A 14,897-nucleotide genomic window follows, 5' to 3' on the forward strand; every position below is an offset into this window, starting at 1 on the left:
TATGTTTCATTGGATTTTGGAAGTTTTCAGTAATTATTTCTGTGAATAGTCTTCTGTCCCTTTCTCTCTCTTCTCCTTCTGAAACTCATATCATGCATGTATTAGTCCACTTGATGGTTTCTCATAGGTCTCTTCGGCTCTGTTCACTTTTCTTCATTATTTTTTCTTTCTACTTCTCAGCCTTGAAAATTTCAATTACCCTATCTTCAGATTTGCAGATTCTTTTTTCTGCTGGCTCAGAATTGCTGCTGAACCCATCAATTAAATTTTTTCACTTCAGTTTTGCACTTTTCCGCGCCATCATTTCTATTTGGTTCCTTTTTTTATAATTTCTATCCCTGTATTGTTATTCTCATTTTGTCTGGTTTCCTTTTGTTTTTTGTACATGATTTCCTTTAGCTCTTTGAGTATATTTAAGACCGCTGATTTAATATCTTGGTCTAGTAAGTCCAAAGACTGTGCTTCCTCAAGGACCTCACCTTAACTTAACTACCTCTGTAAAAACCCTATCTCTAAATACAGTCAACTTCTGAGGTACTGGCAGTTAGGTTTTCAACATAAGCATTTGGTCGGGGAGCACAATTCAGCCCCTAACTTGCATTTTCTTTTTTTTTTTAATTATGAAAGAAATTAATTTAACAAAATGGAAAAAGCAAATATTTTCACTAAAAATGCATTGGAGCTTCCTAATCAAAATATGTAAAGAACTGACAGATATTTACAAGGTCAATACTCCAACTCTACTTGACGAGTGGTCTTGAAAAGGTAGGAAATGAAGACATTAAACCAATACAAAGTAAAATATCAATTTGTAAAGAAAAGGGAATTAACATTCATCTCTAGTGCCAATCTTCCCATGCTAAATGAACAAAAGTAAATAAAATGACAAGAGGATTGTGAAACAGATACATCTACATACTGATAGCCCAATCTTTCTGGCAAGCAATCTGTCAAAATGTTAGAGAAGATACAGAAACGTTTTTAACCCTTGTCCCTATAGTTCCAAAGATGGGAAATATCCCCAGAGAGTAAAATCTTTTTTAAAACAGGAAGAGCACTGTTGTATTACTGAGACATTATTGGAAACAACTCAAAGACACAGCACTGAGAATGAAAAGGCTAGAAATATGAGAACATTTTACAAATATATAAACTATGTAGACACAAGGAAATGTTCAAGTAAAACAAGATTAAAGACTGGGGTCAAGGGGCAGATGTATATACAGGGGTTTGTGTGTGTGTATAAATCTCATGTCATTCCCTTAGTCAAAATTCTGCAGTGTCGCCTCCCCACATAGAGATTCACAAGGCACTTCATCATGTTGTTCCTGTCACATTTCTAGACCAATTTCTCACCACTCCATTATTCATTCTACCCTCCACCCTTGCTAAAGTACTTGGAGCTTCTCAAATTTGGCATACCTTCTCCCGCCTCTTGCTTAGAATATTCCCCCACCTTCTTCTTGTAACAGATTCCAGCCAATTCTCCCTTTCAGACCTAACTCAGACAGCTGTGTCTGACCTAACTGTGTCTCCCTTTCAGACCTAACCCATCAGCCAGGGTTGTGCACTTCTCTGTACCTCCAATTATTCTGTACAATCCTTTATCATACCACTTCTTCTATAATAAGTGTTAACGTACATGCTGTTTTCCCCCATTGAACTGTGAGCTCCTTGAGGAAATCATTGTTCATATATGTGTCCTCAGAGTCTAGAACCATAAGAATAAAAGTTTGGTGAATGAAGTGAATGATAAACAGTAAATGAAGATTTTTAAGAATGTGGATTTTTTTCTTGTAAAATTACTTACATAGGCAATTTTAAAGTGCCATTTTAAATAAATATGGATATTTTAAGTATAAACATATTTTCTTTTCAGGATAATTTTTCTTCAGGTTAGTCAGCAGCTTCTTAATGGCTGTTGTTACATATCATCAGACTACAAGCTGACTTGCCTAAAGTCACCAAGCAAAAATGTTATCGTCAACATTTTCGGAAACTTGTCCTTTACATGATGGCCTTAACATGCTCTCTCAAAATTGTTTATTCACAAACCTAACCCAGTCCTTCAGTTTTACATGAGAAATATAAACCAAGAAGTCAGATAATAAGATTAGCAAAGAAAGAACTTTATCCTTTCTCTTAGTGATTTAGAGGCAGACAGGATGTAAAACTTTCCACAGCTAGGATTTGCCTGCATGTAACCTACCATGTTGTATTTAGGAAGGAAGAAATGACTCCCTGCGTGAGGAGAGGAGAGGGAAAAAAAAAAGTAAAATGTTCTCTTGGGGCAGAAGACTTTCAAGAAATAAATCCCTTTCTAGTCAGTTTAGTACTAACAGCTGCCGAGAGGAGGGGAAGTCCACACTGAGGGAAACTCAAACAGGCCTGGAGGTTTCTTTATGAGAGAAACTTCTCCTCTCACAAGTAAAAAAGGAAGGCTCTTATCGTCCCCGCGACAGCCAGTCACCCTGGATAATTAAACAGAACACCTCGATTCCACAACCAAAAAGATTCAAGGGAGAGGCTGGGCTACACCCGTGAAAACTAAGAATTCCACTTGGTAAAGTTCTTTGGGGTCACATCAGCATTTGGATCCCCTACGGACACAGAACTGGAATTTTTCAAGGCACAGGAAGTTAAAATTCTTGTCCAAAAAGGAATTGGTAACTGCTGATTTCAACTCTAGATCATCCTTGGCTCCATTCCCAGGGCTGTGAGAAAGGCCTGCAACATCCTCTCACCAGGTTTCTGTTTCTCCTAAAAGCCTTGTCTAGCCATAAATGCAATGATCAATGGGATTTTCTCCTTCCTGCTGCCTGCTTCCTGAGAGAAGGTGGCTGCTCTCAGACGTTGCATGACAAGTTCCTAAACGAAGCCCAGGAAACTAGTGTCTGGACAGGCCTGAGCTGAGAGCAGCGGCCCCAGCCTGCTCGGAGGGGCCCTACCCTACCATGGCAGAACAGTTTCAACATGAAGCAGGGTCAGGCGAGAGAAGCCTTCCCATTCCGCTTGCTACCTCAGAAAATTAGCCGCTTTTTGGGTAATAAATAAGATCTGGCCTCAGTGACTCCTAACTGACCCCCACACCTCCTTTCTCTTATCCGAAGGGCCTTTGTCCCAGTCACTGAAGCCCACGGCCCAGGGATACCCGAAGCCCAGTGCCCTAGCCCTTCTGGGGCCGTCCTTACCTGCTGGCCTCACCCAAGCCTCGTGTGAAACCTGCAAAACAGGCCTCTCTGCTCATGGCCACCGCCCCCGAGAACTTTCCCACCCACCCCCAAAAGCACCGCAATCTCGGCTGGGGAGGCTGCGGGCCGCTCAGGGGACAGAGAGGAGCGATCCCAAAGGCACAACCACTACCTTTTGCCCCCAAAGTGCTTCTCTTCGCCTCCGGCTGGATCAGCACTGGCAGCAAAGGTACCCAGTGGCACCACGAGCAGCACCAGCGAGCGTTGAGAGCTCCGGATACAACCTCCTCACGAAAGAAGGTTCTGGAAGACCGGTTGGCTGGGCATGCGCAGTACATGCACCTCGGGCCCGGCTGTCACTGCGTGTGAGGCCCCTAGAGCCAGGCAGCCCTTTGCAGACCCTGTCCAACTTCCAGACCTGCTGTGCCAGCTCCGAGCTCCTTCCCTCGTGTGTGTGCGCTTACTGGGTGCCAGGCACCGTGTTCAGCACCATGCTCAGACGGGGACCCTCGCAGGCCTTCCTTGCCTATTGGCGGAAGTAAATGTTAACCATAGGGTCGCAAGGAAACGTAGCGTTGCCGCGGACACGGGCTCAGCGAGGTCTCTGTAAGTGTGCCGTGAGAGCTCCTCTGGGGTTCAGGGAAGTCTTCCCAGGGAAATGATGCTGGCCTGGGTAACTATGGTAAATAACTGCTATGCAGGAGGGCAGGAATGAGGAGCATGCACAGTCTCTCCAGGCAGAAGAATGGCATGAGCAAAAACAGTGCCATGGGAAGGAGCATTGTCCCCTTTGAAAACTGAGAGAAGGGCCGGATGCAGTGGCTCACGCCTGCAATCGCAGCACTTTGGGAAGCCTAAGCCGGCAGATCACCTGTCGTCAGGAGTTCGAGACCAGCCTAGGCAACATGGTGAAACCCCATCTCTACGAAAAATACAGAAATTAGCCCAGCATGGTGGCAGGTGCCTGTAATCCCAGTTACTTGGGAGGCTGAGGCAGGAAAATCGCTTGAACCTGGGAGATGAAGGTTGGGGTGAGCTGAGACTGCACCATTACACTCCAGCCTGGGCAAAAAGAGCAAAACTCCGTCTCAGAGAGAAGAGAAAAGAAAAGAAAAAAGAGAAGAAAATAAAAGAAAAGAAGAGGGGAGGGGACAGGAGGGGAAGGAGAAGGAGAAAAGAAAAGAAAACTGAGAGAAGACAAAATGATGGGAGCAGAGAGCTGTGCAAGAAGAGGCTGGAAAGGAGGGTAGCACCGACAGTGCTGGGTCTTAGTTTTTATCCTAAGAAATTTCCTTCCTCCTTTCTTTGCTGGAAAGAACAGCCACAAGTCCTGTGATGCTTTGCAGTCGACAATCTGTCCTTAGCATTAATCTTAACACCCCATGAGGTCTAATAATTTTCTTAAATGAGGGAGATGAGGCTCACAAAAATTAAGTATTTTGCACACAGTCATTAAGTAGTAAAGCAGGAACGTGAACCTATCTCCACTCTATGCATTGCCACAGTCAGTACCAAAATTAAGCATGAGCAAATGGATAAGCTGTATCAATGGTCACCACATGTTTTCTTCAAAAAGAATTCTGTAATTCCATTTAAGTATTAATAATCTGTATAGAAGCCAGTCAAAAAATGTGCACCATGTGACATAAAATGCTAGTATCCATTTTCCTCCAATTCTACAGCTTGCATTGTCAATGAGAGGAGAGGTAAATTGCTCCCAAGGGGGACAAAAATCGGTTCTTGGAGAGCTAAAAAATCTTAGATATTACAATGACTAGTGGCCTACCAAAGTTCAACCCTACCCAACAAAATCTTATTTCTTTTTTTTTTTTTTTTTTTTTTTGAGACAGAGTCTCGCTCTGTCGCCCAGGCTGGAGTGCAGTGGCCAGATCTCAGCTCACTGCAAGCTCCGCCTCCCGGGTTCACGCCATTCTCCTGCCTCAGCCTCCCGAGTAGCTGGGACTACAGGCGCCCGCCACCTCGCCCGGCTAGTTTTTTGTATTTTTAGTAGAGACGGGGTTTCACCGTGTTAGCCAGGATGGTCTCGATCTCCTGACCTCGTGATCCACCCGTCTCGGCCTCCCAAAGTGCTGGGATTACAGGCTTGAGCCACCGCGCCCGGCCAAAATCTTATTTCTTAGCATTTGATTTCTCTCTTTAGGAAGAAATTAAATTTAGTTTTCATTTAGCTGAGTCTATAATGAAAAAAGTTAAGAAACATTGTTTTACAATAATGAAATCTCCAGTCTTTAGCTAGTCAATGAAAATAAAGATCACATTTCTTAACTTCCCCTACAGCTAGGTGTAGCCATGTGATTAAGGCCTGCCCCCTTAGGAGGTGATAGAAAATGATGAGTACAACTTCTAGGATGTCTACAAAGGAGGGACATGCCCTTTTTCTGCCTTCTCACCATCCTATACTTGGAAATTGGACATGGTGGCAAGCCACCTTTGGCCATGTGCGTGAGGGCAGCAATCCAGAGATGGTGACAACACAAGAAAGGAGGAGCCTGGAAGACCTCATGGGAAAGAGCCACCATCCAAGTGCTAATCCACCTATGTCTTTCAGGGAGAAATAAGCTTCTGTCTTAACCACTGTTTTCTGTTGTTGTTGTTTATTTTTTTATTTTTCCATAAGTTATTGGGGTACAGGTGGTATTTGGTTACATGAATAGTTCTTTAGTGGTAATTTGTGAGATTTTGGTGCACCCATCACCCAAGCAGTATACACTGCACCCTATTTGTAGTCTTTCATCCCTCACCCCTCTTTCACTCTTCTCCACAAATCCCCAAACTCCATTGTATCATTCTTACGCTTTTGTGTCCTCATAGCTTAGCTCCCACATATCAATGAGAGCGTATGATGCTTGGTTTTCCATTCCTGAGTTACTTCACTTAGAATAATAGTCTCCAATCTCATCCAGGTCACTGCAGATGCCATTAATTCATTTCTTTTTATGGCTGAGTAGTAGTCTATTGTGTATATATATACCACAGTTTCTTTATTCACTCATTGATTGTTGGGCATTTGGATTGGTTCCATGATTTGGCAGTTGTGAATTGTGCTGCTATAAACCTGCATGTGCAAGTACATTTTTCAAATAATGACTTCTTTTCTTCTGGGTAGATACCCAGTAGTGGGATTGCTGGATCAAATGGTAGTTCTACTTTTAGTTCTTTAAGGAGTCTCCACACTGTTTTCCATAGAGGCTATGCTAGTTTACATTCCCACCAGCAGTGTAGAAGTGTTCCCTGATCACCACATCCACACCAACATCTACTGTTTTTTGACTTTTTGATTATGGCCATTCTTGCAGGAGTAAAGTGATGACATATTGTGGTTTTGATTTGCATTTCCCTGATCATTAGTGATGAGCATTTTTTCATATGTTTGTTGGCCATTCGTGTATCTTCTTTTGAGAATTGTATTTTGATGTCCTTAGCCCACTTTTTAATGGGGTTGTTTGTTTTTTTCTTACTGATTTGTTTGAGTTCATTGTAGATTCTAGATATTAGTCCTTTATCAGGTATATAGATTGTGAATATTTTCTCCCACTCTGTGGGTTGTCTGTTTACTCTGCTAACTGTTCCTTTTGCTGTGCAAAAGCTCTTTAGTTTAATTAGGTCCTAGCTATTTATCTTCGTTTTCATTGCATTTCTTAGCCACTGTCAATTTGGGTCTCTTACATGCAACTGACCCCTTATGCTAACCAATCTAATAATTTAAAAAATAATAAACAGTAGCAGGAATGACACAAAATGAGCTTACCACTAATAGAAAATGATCTGGTCCCAGAGGCAATTCAGGTGCTTTAAGTTGTTAGGTGGGCAATATAAGAAAATATCAATGTAGCCATCTATTATGCAGAAGAACATGCCATAAATAGTAAGGGAATTTGAAAAGTGTATTACTTATCTGGACTTTAATATTTCCCATCTGGAAACCACATCTCCAACCCTTGTTGTATAACATTAGCATATTCATTATATAACCTATTCTTCACACAGGTGAGCAGCTGTGAATATGCTAAAGGCTATCAGTGTTGCTAGTTTCACATCCCTTACTATAAACCACCCATTTATGTGAAATGGAAATAAAAACATGCAGAAATTCCCTTGGATCTGAGACTAGGGTTTCCCCCAGCACAATCAAGTTTGTGGTTAATTTAGTTAGCTCAGCTAAAGATGCTAGCCAATCAGAGTTTAGGAGATAAATGAATTTCCTAAATAAATATGATTCCCAAAATGTGTTCTCTAAAGAATTTCTCAGGCTCAAAATCCAACACAGGAGTGACTTGGAACTCCATTCTATCACTATGAAGAAAAGTGGTGTTCTTTTCCTCTTGGGCATCATCTTCCTGGTTCTGATTGGAGTGCAAGGTAAGGGGTTCTGAGTTAGGTTGCAAAGTAAGAGAAATGATTCACTGTAAAAGAATCTTAATTAGCCAGATAAAGGTGAATGTTTTGCCTGCATTGAAGAGTAATATTTGGTCACCCATAAAAGCTTCTCAGTGACATGATCAGTTATCCAAAGTTCATAACTTAGATCTGCCAAGTCAAACACAAGTCTTTGTAGTCTAGGTGTATGAATTCCTAGTAAGTGTTCAATAAATGTTCATTGAACTGGGTAATAGTGAGATGAAACTCTATCTCCTAAATTATTTTCTTCTCCCTGATACTGTTTTTTGATAAGTAAATCTGTGGCTAACCAATTAAGGATCCAACCAATAATCAGAGAGGTTGTCCCTAATCTATTTACTAACTATCTTTGTTACCTTAAACAAATTACTTAATCTTTCTAGACCTCAGTTTCCTCATCATCTGTAAAATAGAACTTTGTAGTTATACCTTTTCTGACTGCTACACAATGTACGGCATGTAATACAATAGGTACCAAGTAAATATATGAATTTAAGAATTAAGATAATGTATTTTAAGGGGTTTCCAAAAATTTTAAACACTATTGAAAAGCAAGGCAGTGGGGAGGAGAGAGGATGAGGATGGAAGTGGTGATTGGTTACAAAGGAGTGCTTTCTATTCAACACCAACACCAGTTTCATTCCCTAAGATCAGATAATAAATAATAAATGGTTTAGGAGTTGCTTAAGAAACTGTGATCAGCATAGCATACATGAATTAGTTATCTGTTTGTCTTGTGGTAGGCATTTATTAAATATTGTGAAAGTCTCTTTTTCTCCCAAGGACATAACAGTGTGGTAGTTAAGAGCAATGCCTTTGGACTCAGAGAGATCTGGGCTAAAACCCTGCCCCTGCTCCCTAAAAGCTGTATGACTTTGTTCTTAATCTTTCTGAACCTTAGTTTCCTTATGTATAAAATAGAGATGATACCTCCTTCAAAGTTTTGTGGTGATGATTTTTAGGCACTCAGTAAATGATAGCAATAATCATGACTCAGTCAAATGTATCATTTTGAGAGATCACCTAAACTGAAACACTGGCCTATACTGATGTGTTCTCTTTTTCTTTCCCTCAGGAACCCCAGTAATGAGGAAGGGTCGCTGTTCCTGTATCAACACCAACCAAGGGACTATCCACCTACAATCCTTGAAAGACCTTAAACAATTTGCTCCAAACCTTTCCTGCGAGAAAACTGAAATCATGTAAGTAACAACCCAGCTAACATGCATGCACCATATTGGCAAGAACATTAAATTTAGCATGAGTTTTACCCTTGGAGTGCTTGCCCATAGAAACACTTAAAAATCAGATGGTTAGCCCCTCCATAAACTTGGGCAGCTCCTTTCTTTTCTTCTCCTTAAAAATACAAGGAATTTCTGGTAGATTAGGCCCCAAGAATGACATATTACCAAAGTAACACGTGTTTATTGCACAAAATGTTTAATGCAGATAACACAATAGAAGAAAATAAAAATCACTCATAATTCTACCCTTGAGTGACAAATACTGTTAACCCCTTAGTATACAGTTTTCTAAATCTCCCTTACTTGCTTCATGTGTACATAACATAGATATGTATTTACATACACAATACATAAACACAAAAATTAAATCATACACTATACACTGTTTTGTAATCCACTTTTTCATTAACACTATATTGTGAACATTTTCTCATGTCAGTAAATCTTTAGTAATGTCATTTTTACCTAATGTCATTTTTAATGGCCAAACTGTATTTCATCATATGGATAAACCATAATTTATATGACCAGGATTGTTGTTGGAAATATAGATTATTTCCAAATTATTACTGCTGAAATAAAACTTATTGTGGCAGTATTGTGTCCGTAATTCTTTCCTTTCTAGAGATTAGAATTGCTAGGTTAAAGGATGTGTGCATATTTTGTCTTTATAAATCATCCTTGACTACTCTTATTCTCAGACTATACAGAAAAATTAAAGAAATATTTAAATTATTTCCAGACAGTCTACTGTAAGTAATTTTTAAAATTCAACCAAGGCCGGGCGCAGTGGCTCACACCTGTAATCCCAGTACTTTGGGAGGCTGAGGCAGGCAGATCACAAGGTCAAGAGATCGAGACCATCCTGGCCAACGTGGTAAAACCCCGTCTCTACTAAAAATACAAACATTAGCTGGGCGTGGTGGTATGCGCCTGTAGTCCCAGCTATTTGGGAGGCTAAGGCAGGAGAATCACTTGAATCCAGGAGGTGGAGGTTGCAGTAAGCCAAGATGGCACCACTGTTCTCCAGCCTGGTGACAGAGCGAGACTCAGTCTCAAAAAAAAATTCAACCAGTGACTCTTCTTGTCCTAGGAAATAATTTTAAGCAGTTTCATTAGAAAACTCAGCAAAATTCATACTGATTTTCATTATTTGTGAGAAAAAGCATTTAAATTATTAATGAGAAAAAACTATCTCATTGCTATTTATTTGGCAGTGCTACGCTGAAGAATGGAGATCAAACATGTCTAAACCCAGATTCAGCAGATGTGAAGGAATTGATTAAAAAGTGGGAAAAACAGGTTGGTGAAAAGGAGGATCAAAGATTTCTTTCTTTTAGAAATTAACTTTAGAAGACAAGGAATCTGCTTTTTCATTAACACTATAAGAATACATAACTTTTAAGAATACATGTTTCATTCATATTATGGTGCTTCTATTTTGTTCCTAGGACAAAATTAGGTTCCTACATATAGTATCTCCTCTCTGTCTTCCACGGGAGGAATGTGTGTTCCTTGGGGGTACAGAGCTTGTCCTTATTTAATACAATAAGTATGTAAAGAATTTAATGGTAGACACAGAGGATACAAAGATAATAAGGTATAATCCCTTCCTGTTGTAGCACATATGCTAATAATTATGATACAATGTGAGAAGTATAAAAGTATGCACAAGAATCTTGAAGACATAAAGGAGGGAGTACTTAACTTTGCTGGGGGAATGGGGCAGGAGAAAGTGTTAAGAAGATTTCTCATGTCAGGTGATACTTGATTTGGGTGTTGAAGGATAAGTAATTTGCCAGGAAGGTGAGGAGACCGTGAACAGAAGAGTAGAATCATGAGAGAACTTGGCTGTGTTCAGGGAGCCTCCATTAATGTGGCTGGAGTTTGTGTGAAGAGAATGAAGGGACTGAGGCAGAAAAGTAGATCAGGATAAAGCAGGAGGAATCCTGCATGGCACACTAAGGAGTTGGATTTGAAGAGAGCCACAGAATATGTGGGTGGGAGATGGGGTTCTGGAGTCTCACAGACTGGTGGTTCTGCCACATACTAGCTGTCCAGTTTTGGGAAAGTCACCCTCTCCAAGCCTCAGCCTCCTCCTATGTAAAACGTGGAAATAGTGCCAACTTCAGAGGGTTGTAGCTGGGGCAGGAGAGTGGTAAGCACGGTTGCCAGGAGAATGTAATAAGTCAGAAGAATAGACAAAAGACAGCCAGTTAGAAGGCTGTTGCCTCCTCCTCAAAGTGAGCAAAGTAGAGAGAATGTAAGGGAGCCCCTCTGAGAGTGAAGCAACTTTAATGTGGTTTTGAGAGTAAAGAAAGACTATGATCAGGAGAGTCCAAATATAAGGAGGTTAAAATGGTAAGATTCAGAAACATTGCCCTTTTTTCCCTTCTCACAGGTCAGCCAAAAGAAAAAGCAAAAGAATGGGAAAAAACATCAAAAAAAGAAAGTTCTGAAAGTTAGAAAATCTCAACGCCCTCAACAAAAGAAGACTGCATAAGAGACCACTTCCCCAATAAGTATTCTGTGTTAAAAATGTTCTGTTTTAATTATACCAAGATCATTCCAAAGGAGGATGGTATATAATACAAAGGCTTGTTAATTTGACTAGAACATCTAAAACATTACTCTGAAATTGTAACTAAAGTTAGAAAGTTGATTTTAAGAATCTAAACGTTAAGAATTGTTAGAGGCTATGATTGTCTTTGTTCTTCTACTGCCCACCAATTGAATTTCATCATGCTTAAGGCCGTGATTTTAGTAATACCCATGTCTACACAGATGTTCACACAACCCCATCCCACACACAACAGCTGTCTGGAAGAGCAGCCCTAGGCTTCCACGCACTGCAGCCTCCAGAGAGTATCTGAGGCACATGTCTGCAAGTCCTAAGCCTGTGAGCACGCTGGTGAGCCAAGCAGTTTGAAATTGAGCTGGACCTCACCAAGCTGCTGTGGCCATCAACCTCTGTATTTGAATCAGCCTACAGACCTCACACACAATGTGTCTGAGAGATTCATGCTGATTGTTGTTTGGTATCACCACTGGAGATCACCAGTGTGTGGCTCTCATAGCCTCCTTTCTGGCTTTGAAAGCCATGTGATTCTATCTTGCCCGCTCAGGCTGACCATTTTATTTCTTTTTGTTCCCCTTTGCTTCATTCAAGTCAGCTCTTCTCCATCCTACCACAATTCAGTGCCTGCCTCCTCTCCAGTGTACATGTCATATGCTCTGATTTATCTGAGTTGACTCCTTTCTCACCTTGTCCCCAACAGCCCACAGAAATGCTTTCTTCTCCCTATTCATCCTCACTCAATCCAGCTTAGTTCAAGTCCTGACTCTTAAATAAACCATTCTGGACACACAAGTTATCTTAAAACTCCTATTTCACTTGGTTCAGTACCACATGGGTGAACACTAAATGGTTAACCAATTCTTGTGTGTTCATCCTATCTCTCCAACCAGATTGTCAGCTCCTGGAGGGCAAGAACCACAGTTTATTTCCCTGATTCTTCCACAGTGCCTAATAATACTGTGGAACTAGGTTTTAATAATTTTTAATTGATGTTGTTATGGGCAGGAGGGCAGTCAGACCATTGTCTCGGAGAAGGTGCTGGTTCCTTCCTGGCTACTCCATGTTGGCTAGCCCCTGGTAACCTCTTACTTATTATCTTCAGGACACTCACTACAGGGACCAGGGATGATGCAACATCCTTGTCTTTTTATGACAGGATGTTTGCTCAGCTTCTCCAACAATAAGAAGCACGTGGTAAAACACTTGCGGATATTCTGAACTGTTTTTAAAAAATATACGGTTTACCGAAAATCATATAATCTTGCAATGAAAAGGACTTTATAGATCAGCCAGTGACCAACCTTTTCCCAACCATACAAAACTTCCCTTTCCCAAAGGAAAAGGGCTTTCCCAATAAGCCTCAGCTTTCTACGATCTAACAAGATAGCCACCAAGATCCTTTTCAAAACTTATTTTAGGCAAATATGAGTTTTATTGTCCGTTTACTTGTTTCAGAGTTTGTATTGTGATTATCAATTACCACACTATCTCCCATGAAGAAAGGGAACAGTGAAGTATTAAGCGCTAGAGGAAGCAGCCAAGTCAGTTAGTGGAGGCATGATTGGTGCTCAATTAGCCTCTGCAGGACATGGAAACCTCCTTCCAGAGGAGGTTCAGTGAATTCTGTAGGAGAGGTTGTCTGTGGCCAGAATTTAAACCTATACTCACTTTCTCAAATTGTATCACTGCTCACACTGCTGATGATTTAGAGTGCTGTCCAGTGGAGATCCCACCCGAACGTCTTATCTAATCATGAAACTCCCTAGTTCCTTCCATGTAACTTCCCCGAAAAATCTAAGTGTTTCATAAATTTGAGAGTCTGTGACCCACTTACCTTGCATCTCACAGGTACACAGTATATAACTAATAACCAAGGACCACATATTATCACTAACACACACATGTTATAATCATTTATCTCATATATACATACACACATATACTCTCAAAGCAAATAATTTTTAACTTCAAAACAGTATTGACTTGTATACCTTGTAATTTGAAATATGTTCTTTGTTAAAATAGAATGGTATCAATAAATAGACCATTAATCAGAAAACAGATCTTGATTTTTTTTTATCTTGAACATACCCTTCAACTATTGAATATTTAATAGTAAATCTCATGTCTTTATTATTTACTTTTCAGCTTTCAAATAAAGTGTAGCACTAATTGAGATAACACATGAAAGCTCTTTAAAGGGCTGATCGGGGACCGGAAAAAAAAAAAAAAAACCTATGGAAAATATGACAACACTGCCTTATAACAACATTGTTTTAAAAGAGTTATGTGGGGCTGGGCACAGTGGCCCACACCTATAATCCCAGCACTTTGGGAGGCTGAAGTGGGTGGATCACTTGAAGTCAGGAGCTCGAGACCAGCCTGGCCAATATGGTGAGACCCCATCTCTACTAAAATTACAAAAATTAGCTGGGCGTCGTGGCATGCGCCTGTAGTCCCAGTTACGTGGGAGGCTGAGGTAGGAGAATTGCTTGAACCCAGGAGGCGGAGGTTGCAGTGAGGTGAGATCATGCCACTGCACTCCAGCCTGGACAACAGAGGGAGACTCTGTCCAAAAAAAAAAGGGGGGGGGGTTATGTAGAATTCAATCTATTTCCCAATCCTCAAGAGTAACACTATTCCAATGAGGTGTATACCCAGGAAGCCAACATGTGTTCTTTTCTATCCCTAAAATTGTACGTTTAAATATTATAAAGCCTCAAGTAGTTATGATGGAGAACTAAACACTGAACGAATTATTTAAGGGTCCTGGAAACTTGGACTGGAGGCATTACGCAGCATGGAGTCTCTAAGAAGGTTGAGAGTAGAACGAAGAGCATCAGCCTGTACACTTGACGTACACTTTAGAGGCCAAACAGGTGTGATATTCGTGCAGACAACAACTGCTAATGGTTGACATGAATTCTCACAAGGGCCTTCACCTGAGAGGCAGCAGGACCCTGGAAGGAGCTGAGATCCTGGATTCTGAGATATCCTGGTTAGAATCAGGGGCCCACTACTTTTAACTGTGTGACCCTGGTTAAAGTATAATACTTAACCTCCCAGTGCATCAGTTTCCTCATTCCAGATTGTTGCGAGGAGCAGGTTCAGCTTAGGCCTTGGTGCAGAGAAAGTCCTCAACGTTTGTCTCAGACCCTCCCTAACCATTTACCTCTGCTGTATCTTCCTTGCAGCAGATGGATCCCACATCTCATAGAGAGAGAAATGTTTCCAGCACTGAAAAAAACATGTTGGAGAAATGAGACTAAAAGCCTTCCTGACCAGTTCTCAATATCTATATTTTATAATCCTAGTCCAGGCCATCATTGTCTGTTTCCTGGGCTACCTCAGTAGCCTCCTGTTTTCCCTGTTGGCTCTTCTCAACATTTCTCTTGCTTTCCAAACTTCCGTGACAACCAGAATAATCTTTTAAAAAAATAACTTACAGAATGCTGCCACCTTGCT

The 14,897-nt window shown here is 40.8% G+C and overlaps 2 protein-coding genes across 3 annotated transcripts in view; one reads left to right on the forward strand and one right to left on the reverse strand.

Moving 5' to 3' along the window:
• ART3 (ADP-ribosyltransferase 3) overlaps positions 1-3,483 on the reverse strand; it is a 98,431-nt gene extending 94,948 nt beyond the window's left edge. The window contains exon 1 of the mRNA XM_025385701.1: positions 3,364-3,483. The gene's annotated coding sequence lies outside the window, so the exon portion shown is untranslated. The remainder of the gene's footprint in view (positions 1-3,363) is intronic.
• A 67-nt stretch (positions 3,484-3,550) lies between these two features.
• On the forward strand, positions 3,551-13,613 carry CXCL9 (C-X-C motif chemokine ligand 9). Of its 2 annotated transcripts, none has more exons than XM_025385360.1 (4): positions 3,551-3,873; positions 8,686-8,812; positions 10,072-10,156; positions 11,256-13,493. In XM_025385360.1, exons 2-4 carry the CDS (start codon positions 8,697-8,699, stop codon positions 11,355-11,357), a joined length of 303 nt encoding a protein of 100 aa, XP_025241145.1. In that variant the 5' UTR covers positions 3,551-3,873; positions 8,686-8,696; the 3' UTR covers positions 11,358-13,493. The 2 variants fall into 2 exon arrangements, with proteins under 2 accessions (XP_025241145.1, XP_025241144.1); XM_025385359.1 differs by lacking the exon at positions 3,551-3,873 and adding an exon at positions 7,440-7,571 and having other exon boundaries at positions 11,256-13,613.
• The last annotated feature ends 1,284 nt before the right edge of the window (positions 13,614-14,897 follow it).

Source organism: Theropithecus gelada, chromosome 5 (genome assembly GCF_003255815.1).
Source record: "Theropithecus gelada isolate Dixy chromosome 5, Tgel_1.0, whole genome shotgun sequence".
NCBI classification, from domain to species: domain Eukaryota; kingdom Metazoa; phylum Chordata; class Mammalia; order Primates; family Cercopithecidae; genus Theropithecus; species Theropithecus gelada.